Source organism: Capricornis sumatraensis, chromosome 4 (genome assembly GCF_032405125.1).
Source record: "Capricornis sumatraensis isolate serow.1 chromosome 4, serow.2, whole genome shotgun sequence".
NCBI lineage: Eukaryota > Metazoa > Chordata > Mammalia > Artiodactyla > Bovidae > Capricornis > Capricornis sumatraensis.
The window spans coordinates 152,757,892-152,782,351 of NC_091072.1; the positions used below are offsets into that span (position 1 = coordinate 152,757,892).

The 24,460-nt window shown below is 52.6% G+C and overlaps 1 protein-coding gene across 1 annotated transcript in view; it reads left to right on the forward strand.

The window, feature by feature from the left end:
• The window catches only part of CACNA1C (calcium voltage-gated channel subunit alpha1 C), a 343,814-nt gene that overhangs the window by 267,904 nt on the left and 51,450 nt on the right, over positions 1-24,460 (forward strand). Inside the window, exons 14-24 of the mRNA XM_068971534.1 lie at positions 1,874-2,034; positions 2,852-3,077; positions 12,696-12,903; positions 13,778-13,898; positions 15,167-15,281; positions 15,987-16,107; positions 16,428-16,497; positions 18,767-18,899; positions 21,574-21,703; positions 22,722-22,781; positions 22,902-22,961. Of these exons, the coding sequence (XP_068827635.1) occupies positions 1,874-2,034; positions 2,852-3,077; positions 12,696-12,903; positions 13,778-13,898; positions 15,167-15,281; positions 15,987-16,107; positions 16,428-16,497; positions 18,767-18,899; positions 21,574-21,703; positions 22,722-22,781; positions 22,902-22,961 (1,405 nt within the window). The remainder of the gene's footprint in view (positions 1-1,873; positions 2,035-2,851; positions 3,078-12,695; positions 12,904-13,777; positions 13,899-15,166; positions 15,282-15,986; positions 16,108-16,427; positions 16,498-18,766; positions 18,900-21,573; positions 21,704-22,721; positions 22,782-22,901; positions 22,962-24,460) is intronic.

Here is a 24,460-nt window from a genome sequence, read left to right on the forward strand (position 1 = left end):
AGCCCCCCTTCCTAGTCTCAGAACAGATTCCAGCAGAGGCAAGCATGGCAGCAGGATTTCCCACGGACCGTAGCCACAGAAATAACAGAGTAGAAATACAAAGTCAAGCTCTCCTGAAGGCCGTCTGGGGTGGGTGGAGGGTCCTAACAGCAGAGTCTGGGACCTGGAGACCTAGGGCATCGTGCAGATATGAGTGCAGGTGCCCAGAGGCCCACTTCTGTCCACAAGTAGGGACTCCATCCTCAGCTGCCAGTGGGTGTTCCTACAGACACGACCTGCAGATACCTCCAGGCATTCCTCTGCAGGGGGCCAATGCTGGTTACTGGCTCTATGCCTCCCACCCTTTCTCTCTCCCCTGCATTCAAGGCCAGGGTCAAAGGCCTGCTAACCTGCCTCCAAAATTGGTCGGCTCATTGTCCTCTTTGCATGAGTGAAGCTCTGGCCTTCCTCCCAGCAGCCGGCTGAGCATCCCATCCCTGAGCTGACCCTTGACCTCATGGCTATTTCATTGGCTGTTTGGTTTCTAGACCCAGATCCCCTCTCGAGGCAGAGCCCCACAGACTCCCCTGTGCTCCCTTCCCTTCCCTCCTCACACAGTGTGGGCATTTGTTAAATGTTTGGCCAACAGAATTACCAAATATAGCTGCATATTTTCTCAGTATTGAGGATGAAATTGGGGACAAGCTATAAACCCATCTACCAAAGTTATAAAATGCGAGTGTTTCCCTGGGGTCTTCCAGCTCCATGGTTGTCATCTGTGGTTACATAAGAGAACCACCCGGAATCTTAACAAACAGCAATGGTTTTGTGTGTGCTGTGTCACTTCAGTTGTGTCTGACTCTGCAGCCCCACAAACTGTAGCCCCCTGGGTTCCTCTGTCCAGGGGATTTCCCAGGCAAGAATACTGGAGTGAGTTGCCATTTCCTCCTCCAGGGGATCTTCCCGACCTAGAGATCAAACCCAAGCCTCTTGTGTTTTCTGCATTGGTAGGCGGATTCTTTACCACTAACACCGCCTTGGAGCCCAACAGTATTTGGGGGGTATTTAAAAATTACTCAACCCCCAGACAATCAGATTTAACTGGTTTGGATTTGGAGCCTGGATACTGGTGGGTTTTTGTTATTAAGTTTCCCCATGTGATTCTATGCACAGCCAGGTTTGATGAAAGTCTCTAACCAGAGGCCATGGGAGCAAGCGTCCCGCCACCCATGGATTGGCTTTCAGGGCTCATGAGTGCCATGAACTCATGTTAGATATGGGGGGTCTGCCCATTGTCCTGAACAGAGCCCTCCATGAAGGCAAGAAGCTCTGTTAGGGCGGGGCGCCTGGGCTGGGGAGCGGAGGGTGGGTAACACCACTGACTCTGACCCCAACCGGTGTCAGTCCAGGCGCCCAAACTCAAGGACCCTTGGCTTTCCTCTGAAAAGCAGGACAATGCCTGCTCTGCAGAGTTGTTCAAAGACTCAGAGAAGGCATGAGAAGTGCCTGATGTGGAGCCAGGCGGACGTGGGGTTCACTAGTGGGAGCATTACTAGTCCTAGCGCCATCGTCACTACTAGTTACACCTGCAGCTCTGCTTCTAGGGATGCCATTGTTATGAAAATGGGGTACCTCCCTTCAGCGTCAGGCCAGACCCTCACACAAGGCTGATCCTGCATGGGGTCACAAAAGAGGGGTCCATGGTCCCAGAGGAGCAGGACACGCTTCCTCACCCCCTGCTGAGGCCACACTGCCAGCCACAAGCTGGTGACTGCAGTGGGATGCTCGGCCCTCAGCCCTTGGTGAGGCTGGACCAGCTCAGGGGAGTGAGGTATCCAGTGAGGACCTGAACTCACAGCAGCCCCCTCTTGTCCCCCTCCTCTGCCCCTTCCAGCCGCTACTGGCGCCGGTGGAATCGGTTCTGCAGGAGGAAGTGCCGCGCGGCCGTGAAGTCCAGCATCTTCTACTGGCTGGTCATCTTCCTGGTTTTCCTCAACACGCTTACCATCGCCTCCGAGCACTACAACCAGCCCCACTGGCTCACGGAAGTCCAAGGTGAGAGGCCGCCAGCCCTCCTGTTACTCGGGCTGATGGGGCTCTCTCCTGGGGGTGGGCAAGAGGAGCAGGGCCAGGGACGAGAGGGCAGTGGGTCACCCAGGCCACACCAGGGCCTGGCAGCTCATCAGCCAGTAAAACAACACCAACTCACTGTACATACACGGGACCCCCCAAGGCCAGCAATGAAGTCCACCTGTCCCGGCAGTCACCACTGGGTCCAGGAGACCACGTCAGGAACAGTGACTTGTTTGGCTCTGTCTGATCCTTCACTGCCCACCCGTAGCCCCCGTGGATTGCCACGGCCCAGCCTCCAGTTGTGCTGGCCCACACCTGCGAGGGGCAGTAAGCACAAAGCCAGGGAGAGGACGAGGGTGGCCTGAGCCCAGGGACCTGTCCTCCACGGCTGTCAGTCCCACCACCCCTCGCTAGGGTAACAACCTGAGGATCAGGCAGACCCAGCCTGGACCCCGGGGAGTCTCCCGGAACCTGGGCGGGCCCATCTCCTCCCAGTGACGAGGGCAGACAAAAACCCCCCCAGCTCCCGCTCTTCACTGGTGGGTCTGAGCAGACAGATGGCAGCCCCTCAAACCTCACTCCTTGTGTCTGGAAAATGGATATGATAGCAGCTGGGCTGGCCGGAGAGCCGCTGTGGGGTGGGGGGACTCGGGGGGTGGGGGGCGTGTCACTGAATGTGAGCTGAGGTTGTAACTAGACGAGTCACAGAGGGAGGGCCGTGTACGGGACCCAGCGCAGGGTGTCCCTGCAGGGACCCCCACCCTCACCTCCTCTGCCCCGCCCCGTGCGGCCCCTGCAGACACGGCCAACAAGGCGCTGCTGGCCCTGTTCACGGCGGAGATGCTGCTCAAGATGTACAGCCTGGGCCTGCAGGCCTACTTCGTGTCGCTCTTCAACCGCTTCGACTGCTTCATCGTGTGCGGCGGCATCCTGGAGACCATCCTGGTGGAGACCAAGATCATGTCGCCCTTGGGCATCTCCGTGCTGCGCTGCGTGCGCCTCCTGAGGATATTTAAGATCACAAGGTGCGTGCCGCCCTCCTCTCCCCTCCTTGGAAGCTTTTCTTCCAAGGAGCAAGCGTCTTTTAATTTCGAGGCTGCAGTCGCCCTCCGCAGTGATTTGGGAGCCCAAGAAAATGAAGTCTGTCACTGTTTGCGCTTTTCCCCCATCTATTTGCCATGAAGTGATGGGACCAGATGCCATGATCTTAGTTTTTCAGTGTGTAAGGATTCCAGTTTCTCTACTTTCTAAACTCTCTTGTCCATCTTCAGAGATAAGACTTAAAGGATTTTTGACTGACTCTGCTTGCTCCTCCTGGGGTTTTCCCAAAGCTATTTTTAATGTGGCATTTCAGGTGCCTTTTAAATAATTCTCAAAACCCCACCTGCTTGGGGCTTTGTCTTTGTTTTTTGGTTTTTTTTTTTTTTTTGGTTTTTTTTTTAATTCCTATAGAAAAGAATTCTTGCTCCCAGGTATTGTCATAGTATCTTAATGTTCATTCTATTTTTATCAACAATTTACCTATTTCTAATCTGAAACTACTGCCAAGAAACCATTTTAAGTCTGTCTTTATCCTTGAGCTTCCCAAAGCCAGTCTACAGGAATTTTCAGATCCCCAGTAAGTCTATGAACAGAACAATTTCATCATCTAATTAAAAGTTCCTTTGGCAAAGGTCATTGTCTTCCTGTTTTCCAGTCTCCAAACCCTCTGGGGGCTTCTAGAAGACGCCAGAGAGACTAGCTGTTGGGGGGATCCCATGCCTGCTTCTGAACCTTGTCCCTAATATGTTCCAGAACCGAGGATGTACCTAAAATAAGGTCTGAGAGTGTGCCTGGTGGTCCCCTGAGACAGGTCAGCCTGGCCCTGCCTCAAACAAGTCTGTTTCACCCTCTTCTTTGAAAATCTCTCGGAGATGCTATTTTTAACAGTGTTTTCTGGACCAGTGATTGTGATTCTCAAACCAAGTTGTCCCCCTCAAAGGAGCTCATTAAGGATCTCCCCAAACCTAGAGATTTTAACCAGAAACCCCCCAGGGTGTTCTGAGCCATGGCTCTGATAACCTCACTTTGAGACACTCTGGCCTGATTTTCTGCAGCCATCCTTTGTCCTCTTTCTCGTCTAAAATATGAACCTTTGTGTATAACTGTGAAACCGTGACCTTTCTTTGGCATTCACTTCTCCAGACTGCAGCCCCAACCCCATTAAGATGGTACTTCTGACGGCTCTCAGCTGAGAACACTCATAATGATGAAGACCTAACATGAATCCAGCCAAGTTTTTAAATTGATTTTTTTCCTTCTTCTTCCTTTTTAAAAAATTATTTATTTTTAATTGAAGGATGATTACTTTCTAATATTGTATTGGTTTCTGCCATACATCACCATGAATCAGCCATAGGTATACATATGTCCCCTCCCTCTTGAACCTCCCTCCCACCTCCCACCCCATCCCATCCCTCTAGGTTGTTACAGAGCCCAGTTTGAGTTCCCTGAGTCATACAGCAAATTCCCGTTGGCTCTCTAATTTTCCATACGGTAACGCAGATGTTTCCATGCTACTCTCTCCACCCACCCCACCCCCTCCTTCCCCCACTGTGTCCACAAGCCTGTTCTCTGCGTCTGCGTCCCTGTTGCTGCCCTGCGCTGAGGTTCATCAGTGCCATTTGCTAGATTCCGTATATACGTGTTAATACACATTTGTCTCTCTTTCTGATTTACTTCACTCTGAATAATAGGTTCTAGGTTCAACCACCCCATTAGAACTGATTCAAAAGTGTTCCTTTTTATGGCTTATATTCCACTGTGTGTATTTGGACCGCAGCTTCTTTATCCATTCATCTGCTGATGGACATCTAGGTTGCTTCCATGTCCTAACTATTGTAAATAGACCTGCAATGAACATTGGGGAGCATGTGTCTCTTTCAATTTTGATTTCCTCAGCATATACACCTCGCAGTGGGGTTGCTGGGTCATATGGTAGTTTTATTCTGAAGGAATAGTTTTTTTTTTTAAGGAATCTTCATACTGTCTTCCATAGTGGCTATATCAATTTACATTCCCACAGACAGTACAAGAGGGTTCCCTTTTCTCCACACCCTCTCCAGCATTATTGTTTGTAGGTGTTTTTGGTGATGACCATTCGGACCGGTATAAAGTGACATCTCATTGTAGCTTTGATCTGCATTCCTCTCATAATGAGCAATGCTGCGCATCTTTCTTGGTGTTTGTCAGTTATCTGTATGTCTTCTTTGGAGAAATGCCCGTTTAGGCCTTTTGCCCACTTTTTGATTAGTTTGTTTGCTTTTCTGGTATGAGTTGTATGAGCTGCTTATATATTTTGGAAATCAATCCTTTGTCAGTTGTTTCATTTGCTATTATTTCCTCCCATTCTGAGGGTTGTCTTTTCACCTGCGTTATCTTTGAGTGAATGACCAGGGCCTTCCAGCCACAGGAGGTCTGAGGTCCTTTCTCCTGCTTCGGGGCTCTGTGGGGTTCTAAGTGTTGCATGGTTTTCATACCTAGTTTGTCTGCTGTTTGTCAGCCTGACATCTGCTCTGTGGGGAGGAGGAAGAGCTTTGGTTTGATTAGATCTGGATGCGATTCCAGTTTACTAATCGCAGCTCATTTTTTAAACAATTGGTCTGTAAGTGCACCACCGTCCCTCCAGCCATTGCCATTTTCCCTTTGAAGCCCTAAATCCTTTCCTTGCTCCTGCAACTCCCTTCCCAGGCCCTGAGAAGTGAGACCAAGCTGACTCAGCATAGACGGCCCCACTGGTGAATCCTGACCACAGGCCCCACGGCCCAAAGCGCAAACCCTCCAGTCTCTGAGCGTCTCAGTGTCCCTGTCAGTCTGGCCGAGCTGCAGATCACCCTCCCCCTGACATCTCCCAGCCCCGACCCTTCCCAGGGACCCAGGGAGGTTCTGCGCTCATTTTGGGCCCCTGTTATAAAGATGACTTTGACATCCACCCACTTCCCAGGCTGGGGGCCCACAAGCCAGGCATCAGTGAGGAAGGTGCTGGTTTTCTGGGATTAAGGAGACAGGTGAGGATGATGCTCCACTCCCTGCCTCACCCCAACGTGACCACAGGGCTGGCCAGGGGACTCTGAGAGGCTCAGGGAGCACCTCCCCAGTCCCGTGGTCCAGGCAGGCTGCCCTGCCAGTGTGACCAGGCCGCAGGCCCATGCGAGTCTGGCCCCTGCGTGACCGAGGCCTGTGAAGCAAACAGGAAAGACCAGGCCTTTGAGTATGTTATCCCGCTGGGTTTGACTCTAGAGTCTCGGCCCCCAGGTGAAGTGCAGGATAGGGAACAGGAGGAACTAAGCCAGCAGTTTCCACCCCAGGCCCAGGCCATCCCAGACCCTGGCTGCCATGGTATGGAATCCTATCTGGCGCCTCCTGGCCCAGCAAATGCCGGGTTCAGCCTCAGCGTCGCGCCAGGCTCTGGTGAGTCTTAGGGAACCAGAGTTCTAACCCCGCTGAGTTGGTCCTTGGGCACCACATCCCCAGGACTCTATTTTATAACTGGAGGTTTCTCCCTTTTGACCCCCTTTCCCAATTTGCCCACCTCCCCCCACACATGTCTGGGAACCACACTCTGTTCTCCTGACACGTACCAGTGTGACACGTGGTCTGGCCGTGGAAGATCGGGAGCCTCAGACTTTATGTTATGGAGAAATCCGTGGGGAGACGTCGGGGCCATGAATACCTGCTCCCTCGGTGATGGTCTTACCTGAATCACTGATTAGCTTGCTCACTCGTTCATTCATTGTTGTCCTCTCTCCTTCCTTTAACGTCAGTGGATCAGATGTTTTTGGTGTGCTGTAATTTATTGCTGTCTTAAGAGCATCAGCTGTGATACTTTTGTGGCTCCTCACCTGGGCCTCAGGGTGGCAGCTGGAAGGGGCAGGGGGGAAAGGGCAGGTGAGACCCTGACCTGGGTGGCAGATGCCAGGAAGTGGTTTGCTGCTGAGGGGGTGAGGAGGCCTGAAGGGCGACCTTGGGCCAGAGACATAGCTGTGCTTTACTGTGGTGGGACGGGCCGTGGGGGCCCCGTCATACCAGCATCTCGTGCAGAGAGCCACCCTGCTATCGACTGAGACGACTGGGCGCCCCTGGGGACATGAGGAGCAGGAGAAGAGGGTTCTCCCTTCTGGCCAGAGGCTCTGACCCCGTCAGCCCCTCCAGGCCTCCTCCACCATGCATTCCCAGATCAGCTCCTGGCCCATGACAGGTGATACAACCTGCTCTCCATCACAGCCTCTGCTCCCTGCAACCAAGGCCCTGGTCTGCTCCCCAGCCAGCCCTCCTCCCCAACTCAGCAACTTTTCTCTCTCGGGTCTGGGGCCTGCTAAGCCAGCGCCCCTGCACCCCTGGCCAGCAGACAGCTCTGAGCCTCAGCACTCAGAGGCTGGAATAGACTAGCCTAAGTCTATTAGTTAAGTTAGTTAAGTCGCTCAGTCATGTCCAACTCTTTGCGACCCCGTGGGCTGTAGCCCACCAGGCTCCTCCATCCATGGGATTCTTGAGGCAAGAATACTGGAGTGGGTTGCCATTTCCTTTTAGGCTAGCCGAAATAGACTAGCCTAAGTCTATTCCCCTCGTGTCCACAAGCCTCCGGAAAACTAAGGAGCCGATGTTTATGGTCATTGTCTTTCCCAGACTATTCTGTGCAGTTTAGGGGCTCTGTAACCTTAACCCACATGACCTTACCCCCCGCTCCCCACCACCGGCCAATACAGCTGGGTATTCTCGTTACAAACATGCTCCAGAGTTCTGGTTCCTAAACACCGCCTTGCTGCCAGGCGCTGGTGCCCTTACGACAGTGGTCTTATGGCTCCAGGTGAGGCTTGGGAGTCGGCATGTAGGAAGTGGTGCCTCCTCAGTGCATCCCTCCAGGCAGGCTTAGGAGCTTTAAATGTAGGCAAGGCGAGTGTTCTAGCCCCACAGAGATTCTCTGACTCCCTCGCTTCAAGCAGAGTGGTCAGTACAGCCTCTAGCTGACCAGGAGCCCAGCACACACGCGGGGCTGGCCAGAATCACCTGAGGACAGAGAGAGAGCAGGTGGAAGGAAAGCCTCTGCCCTCACAGTCTCAAGCCTATTTGGTGAGACAGATGAGGAAGATGTATGAGCATTTCTAGAGCAAGTGCATGTAATGTACATTGTTATTTAGTTGCCGAGTCATATCCGACTCTTTGAGACCCTGTGGACTGTAGCCCGCCAGGCTCCTCTGTCCATGGGATGCTCCAGGCAAGAATACTGGGGTGGGCTGCCATTTTCTTCTCCAGAAATGTATCTAAACATTCTGCAAACCGAGAGCATGTGGCTGGCAGGCAGAGCAGAGTGGAGAAAAGCTGTCTGAAGGAGAAAGGAGCAGGAGAGACTCCAGGTTGGGGAGAAGGTCATGTTTACGTGCAAACTGCTGGCCCGTCTGCTTCTGTCACTTAATACGGAAGCCGTTCCCGGGAGAAAGGGGTCCGGCCGGGGTGCGGCTGCCACGCTGCAGTGGGGGTGGCTTGCATGTCACTGTCTTGAGCAGCAGAAACAATTCCCTATCTGTCTCAGTGATAAGCTGGGAATATCTTAAGTGGAGGAGATTGAGGTTGTGACCTGGAAGATGGCCGGGCGGGGGTGGCTCTGGGACATATGAGAGGCTGTGTCCTGGCACATCCCCAGCTGGAGGCCGTGTCCCTTTTGCTGCACCTGAACCGACCCTGTCCCAGGTCTCTGAGCCCTTCCAACCATTCGTGTCCCACCCCCTTTTCTAGGAGTGGGTTTTCCCCGTCCCCGTCCGTCCCCACGATGAAGAGCATCTGTGTTTACAGCCAGCCACAGGCTGGAGGGGTGCAGGAGGGATGGGGTTGGGTGGGGCAGTCGCAACTCAGGGTTTCTGAAGCTTGGCTGTTTACCAGAATCCTCTGGGATCCTTATGAAAAACAGGCTTCTGGGCCCCAACCACAGCTTTTGAATCAGAACCTCCAGAAGAGAGGCTTTTTAAAGAACCAACTCTTTGAATAGGGTGAATCTGGGAAACCACAATAAGCCATGCACCCTCTCTTATCCACGAGCCACCCTGCCCACCCTCACCCAATGGAGACCCCACTCATGCCTGGGCTGGGAGGAGGGCTACACTCTGGAAAAAGAAAATTTTAATGTCTTTTTGTCTGAAGATCAATAGTGGTAACAATAATTACTAACCTTTATCACCTGTGTGCCAGGCACTATACTGAAGTTTTGGGGGGTTTTTTGAGTTGGAATTTATTTTTTTCTAGTTTGAGAAATAATTGACATATGTCAGTGTCTTGGTTTAAGGTGTACAGCATGATGGTCTGTTTTACATATACTGTAAAATGATAGGTTTAGTTAACATCTACCATCTCATAGAGACACAGTGTATTCAATAAAAAGAAAAAAAAATCCTTGTGTTGAGAACTCTTAGGATTTACTCTGTTGGCAGCTTTCATATATAACAGTGTTGGCTACAGTCATTGTGTTCTACGTTACATGCCTAGCATTTATTTATCTATAACTAAATAAATGCTCTCTTGCTTTTTCCATGATCCAGCGGATGTTGGCAATTTGATCTCTGGTTCCTCTGCCTTTTCTGAAACCAGCTTGAACATCTGGAATTTCACAGTTCACATAGTGCTGAAGCCTGGCTTGGAGAATTTTGAGCATTACTTTACTAGCGTGTGAGATGAGTGCAATTGTGCGGTAGTTTAAGCATTCTTTGGCATTGCCTTTCTTTGGGATTGGAATGAAAACTGACCTTTTCCAGTCCTGTGGCCACTGCTGAGTTTTCCAAATTTGCTGGCATATTGAGTGCAGCACTTTCACAGCATCATCTTTCAGGATTTGAAATAGCTCAACTGGAATTCCATCACCTCCACTAGCTTTGTTCGTAGTGATGCTTTATGAGGCCCACTTGACTTCACATTCCAGGATGTCTGCTTCTAGGTGAGTGATCACACCATCGTGATTATCTTCGTTGTGAAGATCTTTTTTGTAGAGTTCTTCTGTGTATTCTTGCCACTTCTTAATATCTTCTGCTTCTGTTAGGTCCATACCATTTCTGCATTCCGATGCCTATATCTTTCTTTTTCTCCTTTGCTTTTCACTTCTCTTCGTTTCACAGCTATTTGTAATGCCTCCTCAGACAGCCATTTTGCTTTATTGACTATGCCAGAGCATTTGACTGTGTGGATCACAATAAACTGTGGAAAATTCTGAAAGAGATGGGAATACCAGACCACCTGACCTGCCTCTTGAGAAACCTGTATGCAGGTCAGGAAGCAATAGTTAGAACTGGACATGGAACAAGACTGGTTCCAAATAGGAAAAGGAGTACATCAAGGCTGTATATTATCAACCTGCTTATTTAACTTATATGCAGAGCACATCATGAGAAACTCTGGGATGGAAGAAGCACAAGCTGGAATCAAGATTACTGGGAGAAACATCAGTAACCTCAGATATGCAGATGACACCACCCTTATGGCAGAAAGTGAAGAGGAACTAAAAAGCCTCTTGATGAAAGTGAAAGAGGAGAGTGAAAAAGTTGGCTTAAAGCTCAACATTCAGAAAATGAAGATCATGGCATCTGGTCCCATCACTTCATGGGAAATAGATGGAGAAACAGTGGAAACAGTGTCAGACTTTATTTTTGGGGGCTCCAAAATCATTGCAGATGGTGATTGCAGCCATGAAATTAAAAGACACTTACTCCTTGGAAGGAAAGTTATGACCAACCTAGATAGCATATTGAAAAGCAGAGACATTACTTTGCCAACAAAGGTCTGTCTAGTCAAGGCTATGGTTTTCCAGTGGTCATGTATGGATGTGAGAGTTGAACTGTGAAGAAAGCTGAGTGCCGAAGAATGGATGCTTTTGAACTGTGGTGTTGGAGAAGACTCTTGAGAGTCCCTTGGACTGCAAGGAGATCCAACCATTCCACTCTAAAGGAGATCAGTCCTGGGTGTTCTTTGGAAGGAATGATGCTAAAGCTGAAACTCCAGTACTTTGGCCACCTCATGCAAAGAGTTGACTCATTGGAAAAGAGTCTGATGCTGAGAGGGATTGGGGGCAGGAGGAGAAGGGGATGACAGAGGATGAGATGGCTGGATGGCATCACCAACTCAATGGACATGAGTTTGAGTGAACTCCAGGAGTTGGTGATGGACAGGGAGGCCTGGCATGCTGCAATTCATGGGGTCACAAAGAGTTGGACACGACTGAGTGACTGAACTGAAATAAATGCTGCTGCTGCTGCTGCTGCTGCTGCTGCTGCTGCTGCTGCTGCTGCTGCTGCTGCTGCTAAGTTGCTTCAGTCATGTCCAACTCTGTGCTAGGAACTTGTAACTGGAAGTTGGTACCTTTTGACCAGCTTCATCCAATTCCACCTGCTACCACCACCTTGCCCCCGGTGACCACAAATCTGATCTCTTTTTCTGTGAGTTTTGTGAGGGGTTTTGTTTGGTTTTGTTTTTGTGTTTTCTAGATTCCACATATAAATGAGATCGTATGGTATTTGTGTTTCTCTGTCTGACTTACTTCACTTAGCATAATACCTTCAAGGTTCATCCACATTGTTGCAAATAGCAACATTTCCTTCTTCTTAATGGCTAAGTAATATCCCATTGTAGATAATGTATACCGCATCTTCTTTATCCATTTATCCGTTCATGGACACTTAGGTTGTCTCCACATCTTGGCTATTGTGAATAATGCTGCAATGGACGTATCATTTGGGTATATCCCCAGAAGCAGAATTGCTGGGTCATGTGGTAGTTCTAGCTTTAATTTTCTTGAGGAAGCTTCATTTTGTTTTTCACAGTGGCTGCACCAGTTTACATTATTCCCACCAACAGTGCACAAGCATTCCCTTTTCTCCATGTTCTCGATAACACTTGTCTCTTGCCTTTTGATGATAGGCATGCTAAAGGGGTGAGGTGATACCTTGTGGTTTTGATTTGCATTTCCCTAATGATTAGTGACGGTGAGCATCTTTTAACGTGTCTGTTAGCAATCTGGATGTCTTCTTTGGAGAAAAGTCTTTTTAGGCCTTCTGTTCATTTCTTCGTTGGATTATTTGGGATGTTCTTTGTTTTTTGCTATTGAGTTGTATGCATTCTTCATATATGTTGAAGAATATGTCTTCGTATCTTAATCTCTTATCAGATATATGGTTTGCAAATATTTTTTTCCCATTTTGTAGGTTTTTTCACTTTGCTGAGAGTTTACTGTCAGAAGTTTTTAGTTTGATGTTGTCTCACTTATTTTTTATATTTTGTTGCCTGAGTGCGGAGCTTTTAAAAAATCATTATCACATGTAATCCTCCCAATAACACAATGAAGTGCAAGCTGTCACTGCCCCTATTTCTTCAGGTGGGGAGAAGAAAGAAAGAAGGGAGGTTGAGCAACTTGCCCAAAGGCATGTGCAGAGCTGGGTCGGAACCAGGCTTCTGAGCCTGGGCCCTGAACTGAGTCACTCACACCCCAGTTGTGAGCTGGCCAACCCAGTCCCACCACCATGCTGCCCCAAGGGAAGGGCAAAGGGCAGGGAGCTGCAGTTGGTCTCAGAGCCCCTGGCGGGTGAGGCAGGTGGAGGGAGGTGATGAAGCTAATGCCCCCTCGTCCTCAGGTACTGGAACTCCCTGAGCAACCTGGTGGCGTCCCTGCTGAACTCAGTGCGCTCCATTGCCTCGCTGCTGCTGCTGCTCTTCCTCTTCATCATCATCTTCTCCCTCCTGGGGATGCAGCTCTTTGGGGGGAAGTTCAACTTTGATGAGATGCAGACCCGGAGGAGCACCTTCGACAACTTCCCACAGTCCCTCCTCACTGTGTTTCAGGTATGGACCTTTCTCTGCCAGATCGTGGCCGGGGAGGTGGGGGGAGAGGGGGCAGAAAGCAGGTACCGGGGGAGTGGGGGAGCAGAGAGGAAGGGGATTCCCACTGCCACGGGGCAGCCAAAGCCAGACCAGGTCGGTCACGGGAGCCCAGGAGCATCTGTAGCTCCCCACCCCCAAGCCCCACGGAATTCCACTCTCAGATGGACCCCTGGGGTCCAACTCAGTGGCTTAAAAATCTGTTTCTTAGCCGTGGAAACTTTTATTCAAATATATTCAGCACGAAAGCCCAAAATATCCACAGAAGAGAGCAGACGGCTCTTGCTGGGGAGGGGAGAGAAGGGGAGGTTGCTCCCAGGAAAACATGACCACCATCAAATTTGTGACTTTCGTGGACCTATTGGCTTGGGGCCAAGTTCAAATAGCACTGAAGTTTAAAAGGAGATCAGTTTACAGATTAAATTGAACGATAACGTGAATGTTGCCAAAATCTTATAGATGGTACCCAAAGTCCTCATGCTTGGGGAAGCCTGGGGGACCACGCGGTGCCTCAGTGAACATGGTCACTTTGGTGCCTTAGCCCTAGGGTCAGCTAACGGCAGCCGCCAAGCACTGGGCCTGGGCTGTAGGAGGTGTTTTTGCCAGGAAGCGCTTACAGCGCTCCATCAGTCACTTGTGCCAGTGGCCACGCACTCGAAGGAGAGGGATGGACCTGCAGGATCACAGCTCAGAGCCCCGGGAGGAGAGCGGGCGGCAGGAGGCGGGGAGAGCAGAGAGGTGTCAGAGGTCTCGATGTGGCAGGGGGCCGGGCAGGGGAGCTTCGGGCTTGCTGTTGGTCTAACGCTGTGTCCCTCGTTGGTGGGACTATGTCATTCAGATCCTGACCGGGGAGGACTGGAATTCGGTGATGTATGATGGGATCATGGCTTATGGCGGCCCCTCTTTTCCAGGGATGTTAGTCTGTATTTACTTCATCATCCTCTTCATCTGTGGAAATTGTATCCTTTGCGCCTGCCTCCCCCGCCCCCTGTTGCCCCCCTAACTTGTAGCTCCATGCCAGTAGGTGCGCCCAGCGGGTCCTGACCAGGGAGGACCCAGGGCCACCCTTCCCCAGAGAAGAAGGAAAAGGCACATACCCAGCCCAGACCACTTTAGTGGTGCAGGCAGGTCAGGATGGGAACTTGGAGCTGGGCCCAGGGGGGATGTGAGTCCATCTCCCTGAGCTGCCGTGGTCCAGGTGGGCAGTGCCCAGTGGTGCTGGCCTTGCAGCTGCCCACTCAGACCTCATCATGAGACACCTGCTGCCCTGGCCGGGGGCCTGCTGAGGGAGGAAAAGCCTCACCCCGGAAGTGACCTTCACCTGTCGCCCTCCCTCTGAAGCTGCTCAAAGGGGGAAGTTAGCCACAGACAGACCGGACAGGCCACGGGCAGGTTCCCAGGTCCCCCGCTGCAGGCAGCCCTCCCCTCTCATTTCCCCCAGGGTTCTATGCAGAGAGGCTTGTAAAGTAGAATTTCAGATGAGCTGGACTCAGAGGTCAGCTCACAGCCTCAGACACACCCAGGGCTGTCCACCTAGTGTCCTGGAAACAAGGTGGAAATGGCAGCAGCTTCGACCTAGCAGGCTGAGCAAGGCTGAACTGGGTACCGCATGCCCAGCCCCTGCCGTTGGGGGCCGGGCCCCTCAGCTCCCGGTGTGAACCAGAGCCACCCGGGGCCTGGAGTGGGGGGCCTGACTGGCATTAACCTCTTGGCTGGACTGACTCTGATCCAGTAGTCTGACCCATGGTACATGCATCTGAGTCGGGGGCGGGGGAGAAGAAACAGCAGACTCCGCTCAGTCAGGAGCCCAGCTGACCCTCCTGGGGCCTCTGTCTGAACAAGGCCATGGCGGGAGTGGGCAGGGAAAGCGGGCACCTCCTGGTGGCGGTACTGACCGCCCAGCGCCACGGCCCGCTGGAGGCAGCTCTTCCCACAGTGTCACTTGCAGGCAGTCGTCTCTGTGGGAAGCAGCATCGAAACCCAGCAATTAGAGCGAGGCTGGGCTCCCTGCCTCCCGCCCCCAGGCCTGGCCTGTGTGCCTGCCCGCTCCAGATCCCCCAGGAAACCCCAGGAAGCTAGGAGGGTGGTGCAGAGGGGAAGGGGGTCTCAGTGGGCTCGGAGCCCCTCCCCATGGGGAGCTCTGGCCCTGCATGTCCTGTCCTGGCCCCTGTGCCCACCCACCACCCCAAGTCCAAGGGTCATTTTCTTTAAGAATGGACACAAACAGATATCCTACTGAACGTGTTCTTGGCCATTGCCGTGGACAACCTGGCTGACGCCGAGAGCCTCACGTCTGCCCAGAAGGAGGAGGAAGAGGAGAAGGAGAGGAAGAAGCTAGCCAGGTAACTGCGAGGCTCCCAGGCCAAGCGCCCAGCTCCCAGATGCCTTTCCTGTCAGTGCTCAGGAGACGCTGGGCCTTCCCGGCTGTCCTTCTAGACAGGGTTAGGTGGGGGCCCCTACAGTGAGCTGGGCCTCTCCCCTATTCCTGGACATCACTCTAAGCGAGGAGCACCATGAATTATATCTCTGGGGAGGTGTCCTGTTTCCCCACGGATCCAGGAGTTGGGGAACTCTCTTTTGAGAAGAGGGTCATGACAGATGATGGGAGTAGAGGATGGGATGGGAGGGCAGCCAGTCGGAGAGGAATCTGGGAAGATGATGCCTCTTCACTGTCCTGTAGCTCATCTCTTCTGATGAGCAGAAAAGACAGGACCCCACGCCGTCCTCGTCTGTGTCCAAACGGACGATCTGGGCCACACCTGTGCCAGATACTGAGCAGGCTCTCAGGAACCTTTGGATTAGATGGAGGCTGAGTCGGGGAGAAGCTGGGCATTCAGCTGAGTGCTGGACAGAGCTGACCGGGGGCAGAGACCAGGGAGGACAGAGCCGGGGGGAGGCCCAGTGCCCGGAAGATTGAGCCATACAGAAGGGCCCCCAGAAGACAAGTGGTCCCAGGCCCTGGCGGTCTGGACCCCAAGGCACCACAAGGGCAGCACCCTATTACTCTGGTCATCATCCCTTGATCTTCTCTCCTGCTGACCCGCCAGGACCGCCAGCCCAGAGAAGAAGCAAGAGATGGTAGAGAAGCCGGCCGTGGAAGAGACCAAGGAGGAGAAAATCGAGTTGAAATCCATCACGGCAGATGGAGAGTCCCCACCCGCCACCAAGGTATGGGCTGCTCTGCCTGGGAGCCGGAGCTGGGGCGGGGGGCAGGGAGGGGGGGGGGGGTACTGCAGTTCTGGGTGGGCTACTCTGCCCAGAAACCAGACAGGGCGGGTGGGGAGGGGGACAGAGAAGCCAGAGGAGGGGGATAGAGCCGGGGTGGGTGGGTGTGCAGAGGAGGAAGGCCAGCCTTCTGCTGGTGTCCTGAGGGTCATATACAAAGGGACAGTTCGGCCTAGACTCGGGGGCAATTTCAAGACTACTGGAGGCCTCTAAACCATGGATCTTATCTAACTGGACCCTCCTCTTCTCCCTTGGCTGCCTAGATCAACATGGATGATCTCCAGCCCAATGAGAATGAGGACAAGAGTTCCTACCCCAACCAGGAAACTGCAGGTACCAGCCCGCTGCCTGGCCTGGGGGAGGCAGTGGGGGGGTGGAATGGGGGTGAACACCTGGCTCTAAAGCTGGGTGCTGGTCCCAGTTTCTCCACAAGCGGGGGCCTCACTTGATCCCCCAACTCAGCTGCAGCATCACCGTTTATCCTCTGGGGGAAAACTTTGCTCAATTATTACTGTGATAATGATAACAGAAGACTGAACACATTGTGCTGGAGCAGTGCCTTTGGGCCTTTTGAAAGCTGGATTCCATATACATGTAAGGTTTATTACAGCCTACATTGTAAAATCGCTATTAAGTTACATAACTTATTAGGATAACATATGTCGCAGCATCTTGCTTGGTTAATAATAATAGTAAATCCCAAATCTGTCCTGCCCGCTCCCGGGAGGGGTTGGTGAGCACAGCAGGGCTCCGCTGCAGACGCCTGCTCACGGCTCTGCACGACGCTGTCGAGTCTCCCGCAACAAGAGCGTCCTGTCTGCGGTCTGATCTGCAAACTGGCAGGCGGGTCCCTGGATAGGGTCTTTTGTCAGGAGCCAGTCCCCTGCATCAGGACACCACACCCTGCGTGAGACTGGCCTGCCCTGCCCTCCTTCTGCAGAAAATTGTGGGTATCATCACCTGCTTCAAGCTCAAAGTCACAACAGACCATCACGGCGCTACAGGTCTTGCCGACCCAGGTCCCCACGCAGGCTAGTCTGTGTGGGGGCATAGCTCCCTCAGAAACCGGCCTGCGGCCAGCCTCCTTTCTCCTGTCTCCACGGTCTGTCTGCTGGGAAAGAGGACTTGGCTTCCTGGGGCTCAGACAGAAAGGAGGGCGGAAGGGTGTCCCTGAGCCGGCATGGAGCCTTTTGAAGCCTTTACAGCCCTTGGGGCAGAAACCGTTACAGAATTTCAAAGACACACCAGAAATAGCCACTGAATGCAGTAGGCGGGTCTTGTCTTGATCCTGAATGAGCAAATAAACCTTAAAATGGTATTTTTGAGGCAGTCGGGGAAAACTGAATACGGGCATGGAGCTAACTGATGTTAAGAAGGTTTTGTTCATCACGGGACCCCCTGCAGGAGATGCCCGTTCCTAGTCCCCACAGAGCAACCACACTGCCGAGCAGGGGCCTGTCAGGCCTCCCCCCCAAGTTTAATCTCCAGAGCTCGAGGTTGGTCAGAGCCCCCAGTTCTGTACACACCACATTTCAGGAACATCGCCTCACTCAGGAGGAAAGCTGTGTGCTGAGATGGGGCTTTTATCTGCTCGATTCCTGTGTGCGAGTGAACGTACAGATGTTCTTGAAGAGTCACTGAGGACTTAAAATTAATAAGTGCACATGAGAAAGAAATGTGATGACCCCAGGGAACGTGTAGCTCAGTCCAGAGGCTGTGAGGGAGGCCTGGGCTGTTGCGGGGACTCCAGGGGGTGAGCAGTGCGGTAGCAGCTTCATGGAGCAGGGTGGTCCTCACTGGGTCTGCAGTTCGGTGAATTGGAGAGGAAAGATGTGACTTCTGGACCATTCTGTTGTCATGGATACAGAGCTGGATGAAACCAGGGAGACATCCACTCGTTGACTTAATCACTGCTTATAAAGCACCTACTGTGCTGCCCGCCCTGGGCTGGCACTGTGTGCTCAGCCATGGGGGCAAATAAGCTGCTGTTGTGAGGGGCCCACATTCAGCAGGAGGCAGACACGAAGCAAGAAAGCAAACCAACTGGAAAGATGATGTCAGGGAGATCATAAAACCATGGCCTGCCTGCAAGTTACGGACACACCCATCTGCAGAGGAGCCCAGGGAGGCCAGAGCAAGAGAAATGGAGGGGGTAAGGTATGAGCAAGTGGGGCAGACCCAAAGGCCACCCACACTTTTCCCCGGCCTGCAGCCAGCCAGCTGAGGACACCTGGCCATGCCCCCGTCTCACCTGGTTACCTTTCTGGTGTCTGACCACTAGGATGACCAGCCACCCCAGTCTGCAGGGCACTGAGGGTTTCCCGGGGTGTGGGGATTTCCGCTTAAAAAGCAGGACAGGGGTTGAGCTGGTTACCTGACTCACAACCTGGTCTCATGTGCTGCCAGGAGGCTTCCTCCAGCAGAGATGAGCCCCAGAGGTGCCCATGGGAGAGAGCTGGCCGTCCTAGTTGGTCCCCTGCGTTTCCAGAGATACCGATGATGTCTGATTCCTGTCCGTAGGAAGGTGTCTGGAAGTGGGCAGCATGGTGGTAAAAATAAGTGGGAGCCGTGGAGCTATTTAGGACAGTGATTTTTCCTGCAGGAGAAGAGGACGAGGAGGAGCCCGAGATGCCCGTGGGCCCCCGCCCGCGCCCCCTCTCTGAGCTGCACCTAAAGGAGAAGGCAGTGCCCATGCCGGAAGCCAGCGCCTTCTTCATCTTCAGCCCCAGCAACAGGTGTGTGGACGGGGGGACCAGGGCTCCACTCTCTCCATGATGCCAGCCCAACAGGTATCAGCGTCCTCCAGCCCCAAGCCCAGCATGCCCCACAACTTGTGTAAACAGGCACGGGTTTAGAGGAGAGAGTCCTGGATTATGAATCAGAAGACCTGTGTTTTGTTTTTCTTTCCATTATTTGAAATGCGTAAACTCTATTTCTACTCTGTTGGTGATTACATTTAACTTAACAACCCCGAAAGTTAAACAAGAGCCTAAACCTTCTGCAAAATAGAAGGAGGTAAACAACTAGACTGCATTAACTCCTCCCAGCTCTCCCACCTTAGGTGTTGTGGCTGATGAGTAATTTGATACCGACCTTTATTTCCAACCTGACAAATTAGATATGATTACCTGGGTAGACAGGGTGTGTTTGGATTTACATACCATTTACCATTCTATTTGTTCGATTTTCACGTATCTTGGTCCATCTTTCAGAAATCATTTTCTTTCCTCCTAAAATACATTCTTTGGAAGTCTTAACGGTAACTTCATTGGACCTCTGTTTATCTGTAATTGCTTCCATTTCTTGTTCTTGAGAGACAGTTGTGCTCTGTGCACACTTTCAGGCAGAGAGGTTATGGCCCTCGCCGTGTTAGATGTGTTACTCCACTGTACAGTTGGAATTCCCACTCTCGTTTCTCTGTAGGAATCTGCCTCTGGTCTCACTCTTTTAACATCATCTGTGGTCTCTGGAGAAGGCGATGGCACCCCCACTCCAGTACTCTTGCCTGGAAAATCCCATGGACGGAGGATCCTGGTAGGCTGCAGTCCATGGGGTCTCAAAGAGTCGGACACGAATGAGCAACTTCACTTTCACTTTTCACTTTCATGCTTTGGAGAAGGAAATGGCACCCACTCCAGTGTTCTCACCTGGAGAATCCCAGGGATGGGGGAGCCTGGTGGGCTGCCGTCTATGGGGTTGCACAGAGTCGGACACGACTGAAGCGACTTAGCAGCATGGTCTCTGGGGTTGTGATATGTTCACTACCGCTTGTTTCTCTCCATTTATCCTGCTTGGAATATATTATGTCTCCTAAGTCTATGGATTTATAGGTGTTTTTTTTTGTCAGTTCTTGAATAATGTTAAGGATTAGGATAAGAACAGCTACTTCTGGGAGAGTTGCAGGATACTCTGTTTACACACTGCCTGGTCTCCCTTCTCTCGGGCTGGTCCAAGGGGACACATGATAGGCCTGTATATTCTGTCCTTCCCCTCTCACGCATGCACTTCTTCATAACTTTCATCTCCTAGTCTCTCGGTTCAAATTCTGGGTCATTCTTTGGATATATCTTCCAAATTCTTAATTCTCTCTTCAATTCTATCTATGTTACTGTGTAAACCAGTTTTTATATCAAGTTATATATTTTTTTTCATGTCAGACAGTTCCATGTATTGCTTTGTTTTCCAGATCCAGCTACATCTGAGTTTCTTGTTAATTCGTCTTCTTTGTGGTCAAGTCTTTTATCCCATTCAGTTCAGTTCAGTCGCTCAGTCATGGCCGACTCTTTATCCCATTAAATATTTCAAATATAGTTGTTCTATCATCGGTACCTAATATTTCCAGCATACAGAGTCTCTGGGGAGAGGTCTAACTCATTTATTTGAGTTTCTTCTGATTTGCCAACTTAGTGGCTTATTTTCTTGAGTGTTCCATGATCTTTGTGACCTCAATACTCCGTCTTAATTGGGGAGATTCCCGTAGACCTGAAGAAGGACTGTGAAGCTTTCTTCCAGATGCTCTTTGTGTGTGTGGCTCAGCCTAGGGGTCCCTGGCCCTCTGCCCCATATCCTGTTGGCTTAAAGATTCCTCACAGCAGTGCTGCCACTGGCCTCTGTCCTCAGGCACCTCTGCCCAACCTGGGCATGTCCAGCAGACCCCGGCTCAGCAGATGGGCTGGAGGGAGGAGGGGATCACTGCAGGCTTTTCTAGCTCTTATGAAACCAGAATGGTCTTGGAGAGCTCGTCCTTTCCAGGATTTGGTGCTTCCGCATCAGTAAGGTCTCTCAGAGGATTTAGTCAACCACATGCCAGAAGCAGAGGTCTGAAGGCCTGGTTCAAACCCTGAGCTACCCCGCGCCCCTCCCCGCACACACACACACTCCAAAGTGGGCAAGACTACCCTTCCCAGAGTCCATGTTTTCATCTGTAAGATGAGATAATACCCCGTCAAGAGGAGACAGCACATAAGACACCCTTGGCATCCAAGGATCCACTGTGAGTGCCCCGGGGTCGGGGCTGTTGGCCTCTGTCCCTGCGCTGAGGTTCAGGACTGAATTACTGCTGCGGCATCATCCACGCTCTGGGCAGCTCTGCTGCTCCCCATACGGACACATGTGAGGTAGATCTTATGAAGTCAGTGTTTTTAATGATGGGGAACCGAGTCCCCAGATGAAAGCTCGTGAATGGATGTCATAGCAGTACATGAAGATGCAGAGGTTCCTGAAGTGTCGGACGTAACCCCAAGGCCCCGTGGTGGGGGGCACGGTGGGACCGGCTGCAGGGCTGTGTCTCCCCTGCGGCCAGATGGCTCAGGCTGAAGGGCCCACACCCCGCCCGCACGCGCGTCTACGCACCGAGAAGGAGCAGAGACCCCACCCCGTGTGACAGCCCCCCTCCCCCTGCCCCCGCAGGTTCCGCCTCCAGTGCCATCGCATCGTCAATGACTCCATCTTCACCAACCTGATCCTCTTCTTCATCCTGCTCAGCAGCATCTCCCTGGCCGCCGAGGACCCCGTGCAGCACACCTCCTTCAGGAACCACGTACGCACCTCGTCCCCCGCACCCCAACCCCGCAACGTGACCCCCTGGCTGCCTGACCCTGTCCTTCAATGCGGAGCCTGCCCCGAGTCTCATGGTCAGAGGCACAGCAGACATCTCCCTAAGAGATGACAGCTTTGGTGCAAATCCATCTTAAGACCCTTAGCAGGAAGAGACCATGAGCCCCGAGCCTCAGGCCAGCCTGACCCTGATGTCAGACCGCACTGCCTACGGATGCTCCCCAGGGGCTTCGCCTCCCAGGAACTGGCCCATCCTGTCCCTGGGGGTCAGTGGCAGATGGCACTCTGATGAGACCGCCCTCATAAGGAGGACCTCACTGACCCTCTGCAGAGTCGAAATTGAATTTGGAGCTCGCCTCAGGCTCTGGTGAATTACAATCAAAGGCCAGAGTAGGACCTGCCATATCCCAAAGCCTTGAAACAATGTCAGATCCTAACCAGGCGGGCGTGAAGCGAGGAGTCCACCACCCTAAAGCCAGACCCCTGCGAGCCAGCCGATGGTCCTGCAGCCCACGTGGCCCACAGGTTTCTTACTGGGAATGTCCTCGCTCTGACCCATCATCTGAGACAGAGCAAAGCCTGAACCCTGAGCCTGTCCCCAGCCTGGGGTGTGCCCACCACACCCTGAGGGGCACAGCCAGGGTAGGGTCCTGGGAACGTGAGAGACTGGCTCATCCCCTGATGTGAGTTAAGCAATTTGCATCTTTATGCAAAGAAAGCAAACCCCACTCTGTCCTTGAGACACATATCCCATGGTCTGATTTTGGTTTGTAAGTAAATTGAATTAATGAGAAAAGCACCCAACCGGACCCAGGACCCGCTGAGTCGGCTCTGGGAGCCTGCTCACAGATCTGGGGCCTTCAGGACCCTGGGCTGAGTCAATGCCTCTGGTCTCCCGTGAAAAGACTGCATGATTTGCGGTGCGACTCCCTGCTGGCGACCCTGCTCCCATCCTGTTGCTCCATTCCCCCATCCCCACCCTGTTTCTCTTTGTTTTGCAGATTCTGTTTTATTTTGACATTGTTTTCACTACCATTTTCACCATTGAGATTGCCCTGAAGGTAACCCTGCCCTCTGCTGCTCTCCTGTCCTTCCCCACTGGCTCCGCTGCTCTGTCGCTAACGCACACTCTGCTGCTGTCTGTCACTCGGAGCCACTAATCCGCTGTGCTTGTCTTTCAGATCCTAGGCAATGCAGACTATGTCTTCACTAGTATCTTTACCTTAGAAATTGTCCTCAAGGTAATGCACGCAGCAAGGCCTCTGCCTCCTCTCGGCACCGCCTCTTCTCTCTGGTTTCCTTCACTCTGGTTTTACTCTGAAGCCTGAAGCTGGGGGAACTGGGGCCCCTGACTTTGTTATGCCCGTGCACAGTTTGGGCACTGATGCTGGCTGATACCAGGCACTCCCCCACACCGCCTGCCCCCCACCACCTCTGCGAGCCACGCCTGACCCCGGCAGGAACCTTCTCCCTATCCAGCCCAGAGGGAACGCACACGAAGGACAAGAGCCAGAAAATGGCAAAGCACAGGGCATCAAGAGGCCCTCTGCCTGTGCCCTCGGGATGCCCTTTGTCAACACAGGCCAATGCCAGTGTCCCAACCAAGGGCTCTGGACAGACCCCTGCACACACCTCTGACCCCCACCAAAGCTTGCCCCCTCGCCCCTGCCCAGGCCTAGAGGAGGCGGCTGTGTCCTCCAGGGCTCAGTGTGGGGCCCAGAGTCCACACGCACTCCCATCCTGTGACCCCAACACAGTAGAGCCCGCCTCTGAGCAGCCTCAGGATGACAGAGGTTTGCCCCAAGCTTTATTATTGTTTCTATTAATATACAATCAATGAGGCTCCCCAGGTGGCACTAATGGTAAAGAACCCACCTGCCATAATGCAAGAGATGTAAGAGACATGGGTTCGATCCCTGGATTGGGAAGATACCTGGAGAAGGGAATGGCTACCCACTCCAGGATTCTTGCTGGAGAATCCCACGGACAGAGGAGCCTGGCTACTGTCCTTGGGGCCGCAGAGAGTCAGACGTGACTGAAGCGACTTAGCACAGCACAATATATTATTTACATCCACTCTGTTAGGAATTCCAAGCTCCCGGGCCACCCAAGCCTCGGGGGCAAGTTCCAAGTCAGGGGAGTGTGTCCGCCCACTCTTCTTCTCAGAGCCTGGGACTCACCCTGACCCCAGTCAGCGAGCGGCTCAGCTCAGTGCCTCCAACCTACTGGGAGACCACCCCGGGCGCCCTCCCCCTGGCTCCCAGCTCCTCCCACCCTGCACAGGAAGCCCCAGACCCTCCTTCCTGGGCTCCTCCAGGCGGGGACAGCCTGTCATGTCCAGCTTCAGCCTGAGTGGACACTTTCTCGTGCCTTCTGTGTCCAGACCCTCTGGTTCCAGCTAACCAGGTGTTAACAAGAGGAAACCAGAAGTGTTCCTTGGGTTTTTCTCTTCGACTTCCGGGGTTGGGGAGGGGAACCAGGCTGCCCGGCTACATGGAGGCCCTTCCCTGGACTCCAGACCCAGGGAGATGAACAAAAACCAGGCTCTTCTGCGTCTCAGACCCTCCCCAGAGCGCCTCTTCCTCCAAGGTTGCCGGCTCCTGGGAGGTCCTCTGTCCTGCCCACCTGCTCCTTCTTCTGCCCACTTTCACACTGACTGTGCTCTAGGTGGAGCCTGGCCCTAGAACCCTGCCTGCACCTCCTCCCCCGGGTCCCTCTGCCCCACCTGTAGGCTCGGCAT